Source organism: Empidonax traillii, unplaced genomic scaffold (assembly GCF_003031625.1).
Source record: "Empidonax traillii isolate 1590-97213 ecotype Southwest subspecies unplaced genomic scaffold, ASM303162v1 scaffold2603:size33552, whole genome shotgun sequence".
NCBI classification, from domain to species: domain Eukaryota; kingdom Metazoa; phylum Chordata; class Aves; order Passeriformes; family Tyrannidae; genus Empidonax; species Empidonax traillii.
This window is the reverse complement of record NW_020957796.1, coordinates 12562-20205: the sequence shown is the minus strand read 5'-3', so window position 1 is coordinate 20205 and position 7644 is coordinate 12562. Positions and strand designations below refer to the sequence as shown.

General features: G+C 61.6%; 1 protein-coding gene across 1 annotated transcript in view; it reads left to right on the top strand.

Moving 5' to 3' along the window:
- The window catches only part of LOC114072084 (protein Wiz-like), a gene marked incomplete at its 3' end in the record, with an annotated part of 17692 nt that overhangs the window by 6727 nt on the left and 3321 nt on the right, over positions 1-7644 (top strand). The window contains exons 2-3 of the mRNA XM_027910003.1: positions 4061-4165; positions 6213-7597. Coding sequence (XP_027765804.1) covers positions 4061-4165; positions 6213-7597 — 1490 coding nt within the window. The remainder of the gene's footprint in view (positions 1-4060; positions 4166-6212; positions 7598-7644) is intronic.

Sequence of the window (7644 nt, the reverse complement as noted above, 5' to 3'; positions counted from 1 at the left end):
GTTTTTGATGGACAGGGAATGTCGGGGTGCTCATCCAGATGTTTTTGGTGCACAGGGAATGTCGGGGTGCCCGGGGTGTTCATCCAGATGTTTTTGATGGACAGGGAATGTCGGGGTGCTCATCCAGATGTTTTTGGTGCACAGGGAATGTCGGGGTGTAGGTGGGCACCAAAAGTCACCACAGACACAGGCCCAGCTCGGGGTTGGCTCTGCTGGCGTGGACGTGGCCTCGGGAGAGCTTTGGGTTGGAAGAGCCAGATTTTTGGGGCCCTGGGATGGATTTGGGGGTGGGCTGGGATGTGGGGAATCAAGCTCCCGCTTCCCTGCGTTTCCAGCGAGGATTTGGGGAGCTGAACAGCTCCCACGGTGCTGGGGGGGGCTGGAAACCCCCCCCGTTCCTTGGCCCTCTTGGGTGACCACTTAACCAGGTTGGAACTGATCTTGGGGAGGTCTTTTCCAACCTTGAGGATTCCAAGGTTCTCCTTTTCCAACCTTGAGGATTCCATGACTGGACATTCCCGGTGTGGAGTTCCTCGTGGAGCTGGTAACAAAACCCAAATCCTTGCCATCCCATGAGGCAGGAATCGCTGTGGTTGGCTTGGGTTGGGGGTGAACACCCCAATTGCCCTTCCAGCAGGGTTTTCCTGCTCTTCCCAGCTCTGTTCCCACCGTGTGGATCCGACTGCTGGGGTTTCTCTGGCACTGCTGGTTCCTGTTGTGTCTTTGGACTGGGGAGGGCCACAAGCTGAGCCCAAAATTTCTGGTTTTCCGGGGTTATTCAACACCCAAAGCGAAAGCGTGAGCCGGAGTGGGATCCAGGGTGTAATTCCAGAGCCCAACTCCCGCCTTGCAACATCTCTCCTTGCTCAGAAGGTGATGCAATAACTCAGCCCTTGCCCAATCCTGGGGCTCAAAGGGCCCCTCGACCCGGCTGCAGGACAGAGAAAATGCCTCTTCCTGCCTCTTTCCTCGGGTTCTTTGGACAGTCTGGCAAAAACCCGGAGCCTGGGAGAAAGTGTGGGCTCGGGAGAGGCGTTCTGGGGGGAGATGGTTGAGTTTTGAGGGGTTTGGGGAACCCTCTGAGAAGTGATGTTGGAAATTCCTGCCCGATTTGCGCCGTTTTTGGGTGTTAAGGTTCTTGGTTGAGCTGTCTGGGTGAGAGACCCCCTCCCTGTGGGGTCTTGGTGGAAACCACCACCCAAAAGGCCTCTTGGCTTTAGGCTCTTGGGTTTCTTTGGGATTTTTATCCCCAAACCACAGAATCCCTGGGGTTGGAAGGACCCTCCAGAGGTTCCATCCCAGGCAGTGTTGGATGTTGGGTCTGTTGACACCTCCAGGACCTTGCTCATCATCAGGTGCAGGACACGGGGGGCGAGTGGAGAAGCACCTCGAGGTGCTTTTGGGGTGGTGGGGAAGGTTTAGGGGAATTTTTTGCGCCCGGTTGAGCCACTGAGACGCGGCATCAACCTCGGCTTATCGACCCTCCCTGCGGTGACCTTGACGAGTTCGGGCTCTTTACTCTTCCGGAGATGTTGCTGTTTCTCAATCCACGACCTTCAAAACCCTTTCTGTAACGAACCATCACCAGACCTGGGCGGGTCCAGCTCCACCCTGTCCAGGAGAGCTCCTGGTCTCCCTGTGACCACTCCAGGACTCTGAAATTCACTTTTCTCCCCTCTCCTATCTCCGTTTTCTCCCGTGTTTTGGCCGTGGGCTCGCGTGACGCTGGTTTTGGAAGCGCCTTCTCCGAGTTGCTGTAAGTGTTGGGAGTGAAAAGAGGGGAGTTGAACCAGGAGGAGAAGCCTCGAGGTCCCCAGTCCGAGGCGGTTTGGCCTTGTCGGGGGGGAGCCCTCGAGCTCAGGAACGAGCCCGGCTGGTCCCGGGAGAAGAAGCCATGGGAGCCGCTTCTCCTGGATTACCATAGAGGGTAAATTTGAGCCTCCCTAAGTCCAAGACGTTAAACTCCCTCATCTCCCGCCGTTTCCAAGAAACCGGGATTTGCGGGGAGGGCGAGCGAGCGGCTGGCCGGGAGGGAGGGAGGGAGGGAGGGAGATAAATCACCGCCTGTTTTCCTCGCGAGGAGGCAGCTTCTAAAAATAGGAGTCTCGCTGGAGCTCCGGAGAACAAAGGAGCCCCTGGGAAAGGCTCTCCTGCCACCGGCCCTTCCCGGGTTTGTGGGAGTGCTGGGAGTCTGGGATTTGGGAGAGCCGGGATTTGGGATTCCGGCCCGTCTGGGCGGTCACTCCGGCTTTCCCCACCTCGGCCCCGGCTCCTGGCGGCCTTTTCCGGAGTGGTGTCGGCAGCGGGAATGCTGCCACCTCTCCAGGATGGGCCGTGGTGCCGGCAGATCCCGGGACCGTGCGCGATCCCGACTCCAAGTCCGGGAGGAAGAGCTGCAACCCCGACGTCTCCAGGGGGGGATCCACGCGCTGGGGATGCTCAGCCCTCGGGGTCTCACCTCCACCAGAGGTGCTGGAAGGACAGGAGGACAACCCTGGTGCTTCACCTCCCAGGGCAGGTCCTGCCCTGTCCTTCCCATCTCCAAAACCCAATTCCACAGTTCCTCCTGAACGCCACGTTCGTCCTGGTTTTATGGCACGTAACCGGGAATAATCCATGGAATGAACACAACCACCCACCCAGGAGGGCACAGGGATGGGTTTGGGCTGGAGAGCAGCAAACCCAGCTCCTCGGCTGTGTATTCCCAAAGCCTTCCCTATTCCCTTCCCGAGGCCTGCAGCGGATCCTGCTCTCTCTCTCGTGTTCCCGTTGGACGTTCCGGCTCTCTGGGTTGTCAGTTGATGTGGGGGGGAGGCTGAGCTGCAATTTGGATGTCCCTGCTCTCCATGAACTGGGTCTGCTCCCTCCAGTGGGCCATGGTCACCTCCTCCTTCCCGTGGTGTCCTTCCCATGGTCACCTCCTTCCCATGGTCACTTCCCTCCCATGGTGTCCTTCCCACCTGCTCCTGGTTATTTCCACCTCACTGCTGAGCCCCAGCCCACTCTTGGGCTGCTGGCCACCCCATGAGCTGGGATGAGGAGGATGAGGAGGATGATGAGGATGGGAGCAGGGATGTGGGACAGTTTCCTTGTCCCAGCCTGCTGGGCTGCTTGTGATGCCTCTCTGTGGAGCAGGGACTTTGGGAACGTGGGCACAGCTCCGTGCTGGATCCCTCTCCACGGATCAGGCCCACGGGAGCTCAGCCCTGGCTCTGGATCCCTCTCTGTGGCTCTGGATCCCTGTCCATGGATCAGGATCCCTCTCCATGAATCAGGATCCAGAGCCATGGATCAGGATCCCTCTCCGTGGATCAGGCCCACAGGAGCTCAGCCCTGGCTCTGGATCCCTCTCTGTGGCTCTGGATCCCTGTCCATGGCTCTGGATCCCTGTCCATGGCTCTGGATCCCTGTCCATGGCTCTGGATCCCTTTCCATGGCTCCCAATCCCTGTCCATGGCTCCCAATCCCTGTCCATGGCTCTGGATCCCTTTCCATGGCTCTGGATCCCTTTCCATGGCTCTGGATCCCTCTCCATGGCTCTGGATCCCTCTCCATGGCTCTGGATCCCTTTCCATGGCTCTGGATCCCTCTCCATGGCTCTGGGTCCCTCTCCATGGCTCTGGATCCCTTTCCATGGCTCTGGATCCCTCTCCATGGCTCCCGATCCCTCTCCATGGCTCTGGGTCCCTGTCCATGGCTCTGGATCCCTCTCCATGGCTCTGGGTCCCTCTCCATGGCTCTGGATCCCTCTCCATGGCTCCCGATCCCTCTCCATGGCTCTGGATCCCTTTCCATGGCTCAGGCTCCCTCTCCGTGGAGCGGGGCCGCCTCTCCCGCGGGAGCTCTGCCAGTGACAGGAGCATCTCCCCGTTAACCTGCTTAGGGCAGGAACGGCTCCGCATCCAGAGCTGCGCCCGGGATTAAACCCTCTTAAATGTGGCTCGGAAATCCGCCCGTAATCCGGGTCCGGCTGCGGGAACGGAGAGGGGGTTGATGTGCTGGGAGAGCCTCTGTAACCCCCCCCAAAAACCCCCCTTTATCCCGGTTTCTGCTGGAAAAGCCCCACCTGGGCCTTGCTGACCTCGGCGCTTTCCTCTCTTGCAGATGAGCCCGACCCCGCCCTCTCCGGAGCCGTCCCGGCCGTGGCTCACAGGACGGAGCTCGGGTGAGTTCCCCGGGGATGTGGCGGCACAGGGAGTGTCCAGGAGCTCGTCTCCCCCTCGCTGAGGGTGCTCTAGTTACGCAGCGTCCCAAAATACCTCCCTGGCTGTGCCCAGGGGGGTTGTCCCACCTCCGAGGACGCCGGCAGGTCCCTCCGGAGCCGCAGCGCCGGCCCCTCGTGCTGAGCAGTGGTGGCTGCTCCAGTTCCTCTCATTTGTCCTGCTTCCCAACGAGCCATCCTGCTCCTGCCCGTCCCAGATCACTCCTTGGAGCCATCCCAGTTCCCTTTGGAGCATCCCAGTTCCCCTCAGAGCCATCCTAGTTCCGCTTGAAGCCATCCTGGCTTCCCTCACACCATCACGATTCCCCTTGGAGACATCCCAGTCCTCTTTGGGGCCATCCTGGTTCCTCTTGGAGCCATCCCAGTTTCCCTTAGAGCCATCCCAGCTCCCCTTGAAGCCATCCTGGCTCCCTCTGGGGAGGTCCCACCACGGGATGGGAGGGTCCGTTTGCCCCTAAACTTGGCTTTTTCCAGGAATAAGCTGGAAAATAACTGTGTTTAAAGAGAAGGAGGGAGAGAGGCAGCGTGAGATCCGTACGGAGCTGGTGTTCCCGCCGTCCCCGACAAAGGCGCTTTGTTCTCCCGGCAGCGCAGCTTGGCCCGGGAGATGGCGTTTGGAGGGCCCTGGAGCAGCTCCTCGCACGAGGCCTCGGCTCTCCGGGGTTCCCCCGGGTGTCCTGCTCCGGGATCCCACAGATTCCTTCCCCGTGGGTGGTTTATCCAAGGGCAGGAGCCGGGAGGGGGTTCCTGTCCCGCCCTTGGCCGCACGTCCGTGCCGTGGTAGCCGTGAGGGAGGAGAACCCGGGCATGGAGCGGAATCTCGGAGTCATGGGGTGGTTTGGGTGTCGACCTTAAAACTGATCTGGTTCCAGCCCAGGAGCTGGGACTGGGATTGGGATGTGGAGGAGCCTCCCCTCAGGGTTTGCCCCGACTCTGCTCGGCCATAAAGTCATCACCCCCCAACCCCCGGGAAGCTGCAGGTTGGAGCTCCTGGGTCTCCTGGAGCCCCGCTGAGGAGCCTGGATTTGGGGATTTGGGGATTTGGGGCCATCCAAGGCTCTGCTCCCCCATGAGCTTCCCATGGTTCCTACGGAAGGGCTGGAGGCTCCTTAGATCCTGTCTCATAACTGTTGGCCCTTGAGGTGTCTCCAATCCCTTGAGGCATCTCAGAGAACATCAGGAGCCTCTTTTGGACCCTCCCAAGGTCCCTTCTTCCCCGAAAAAGCCTCTCATCCCAAATTTAGGCTTTCCAAGAGCTCCAGGCTGGGACTGCCTGTGGATGTGCTCAGCCCCTCTAACCCCCAGCACGTTCCGGTGCCGTAGGGGTGGATCTCCCCCATCCTGGTGGCATCAGGGCCCCCCCAGTCCCACTGCAGGGCTCGCTCCACGGATTCTCCACCTTCTCCAGCTGCCCCAGGGGGTGTTCCCAGCTTTGGGAAGGGTTTGGGAGCAGATGAGGAGCAACCACCTTGATGCCTTGGGTTCTCTGCACAGGAAAGCGAGACTTGGAGTCAAACACCCAGGAGACCTTTGGTGGGGTCCATGTTTATTTTCATGCACTTGGAGGAGCTCCTTGGCCTGATGGTGCCAGGTGTCACCAAGAGCTTGGGTGAAAGGTGTCCCAGAATCCCGAGGAGTTGGGAGGGGAAAGGGAAATTGGGAGGGAGTGGGTGGAGCACAGGAAAATGACCCCCCTGGCCCAAGGTGGGAATTGATGTGGTGGGAACCCAATGCTCCCATCACACCCAGCAGCAGGGAGAGCCGGGAAAACATCTTGGAGCAAGCCTGGAGTAAGAGGCAGGAACTCTTCCAGCTGCACGTGGCCGCGGCAGGGTGGGAAGGGATGGGCCTGTTCCCATCCGAGCTCTCTGATATTTGGGAGTCACCCCAAACCCCCCGTGACACCACGAGGCTCCCTTTGCCTCCGGGGCGCCAGGAACGTCGGGATGACCCCTCTGTCCCCCGGTTAACTCTCCAACCTTCCCTGCAGCCCCGCGAACGAGGAGCACCTGGAGTTCCAGAAGGGCCTGTACAGGACGGACGGCCGGAGCGCCCTGGAGCTGCACAACATGACGGTGTCCGGCATGTCCGGCGGCGTGTCCTGGGACGGCCCCGCCCTGGAGCCCCGAGCGGGCGAGGGCAGGCAGGAAAGCACTTTAGAGAGACTCTCGGGCCTGAAGGAGTTCGCTGGGGAGCCCCGGGGGGTGGAGGCCGTGCGGGTGGACCCCGAGCAGCTGGAGAGCGACCCGGAGGAGCCGGAGCGCGGGAAGGCGGCGGCGGCGGCGGCGGCGGAGACGCCCGGCCCTCGCGGCGCCGAGGAGAGGTATCTCAGAAACGAACCAAAGCAGCTCGAAGGGCTCGGCAAGGAGCACTCGGAGAAAGGCAGGAGGGGGGTCCAGAGGGTCGACTGGATCCCCAGGCCCAGCAGGAGCCCGAGCCCTCACTACAAAGACATGAACAAGCCGACAGATGTAGCAGCCAACCTGCCCTTCCGGGGCCAGGCCGTGTGTGAAGTGCCTCCTCCGCTGCCCCCCACGGTGTTCAGGAAAACGCTCAACCCCGTCCTGGGCAAACCCAAACCCCCGGAGGGCTCCTTGTCCCACAGGAAGGGGCTGGTGGTGGACTCGGACTTGGCCGAGGTGGCGCCGCTCTCGGCGGCCGAGTGGACGATCCAGAAGCCGAGCCTGCAGCTCGGTGGCGCCGAGCTGGCCGTGGGCAAACAGTCGTGGACGGTGAACGCCGAGGACTCGGTGGAGCGGGTCCCGCTGATGTCCCTGGATCCCGCCCCCTGCAGCTCCTACGACGTGGAGATGAGGCCCTACGTGTGCAGCGTCCTGTTGGAGGAGCAGGGCAAGGAGGAGCTGGGCCAGGAGGAGGACCCCTCGGTCTACACCTGCATCGAGTGCAGCATCTACTTCAAGAAGAAGGAGCACCTGATGGACCACATGCTGCAGCACAACCGCGGGCCGGGCAGGGACCAAGACGGGGACGCCCTGGGGGGGCAGTGCCAGTTCTGCTGCAACGAGTGCGGGTGGGCCTTCGGGGACCCCGCGTCGCTGGAGCAGCACAAGAGGCTCCACCAGGAGTCGCGGGAGAAGATCATCGAGGAGATCCAGAAGCTGAACGAGTTCCCGGACGAGGGCCGGGAGGCGCGGCTGCAGTGCCCCAAGTGCGTCTTCGGCACCAACTCCTCCAAGATCTTCGTGCAGCACGCCAAGATGCACGTCAAGGAGCGGAAGGACCAAGGGGCCAAGGGTCTCTTCGGGGGCGCCGGGGAGGTGCGGGACGGCCCCGGGCACGGCCTCTACAAACACCTCAAGGCCAACGAGCACCCGGCCCTGCCGGCGCCGGCGCCGCCCCACGGCAGCGCCAAAGGGCTCAGCACCTGCGTGCTCTGCAGCTTCCCGGCCCCCAACGAGAAC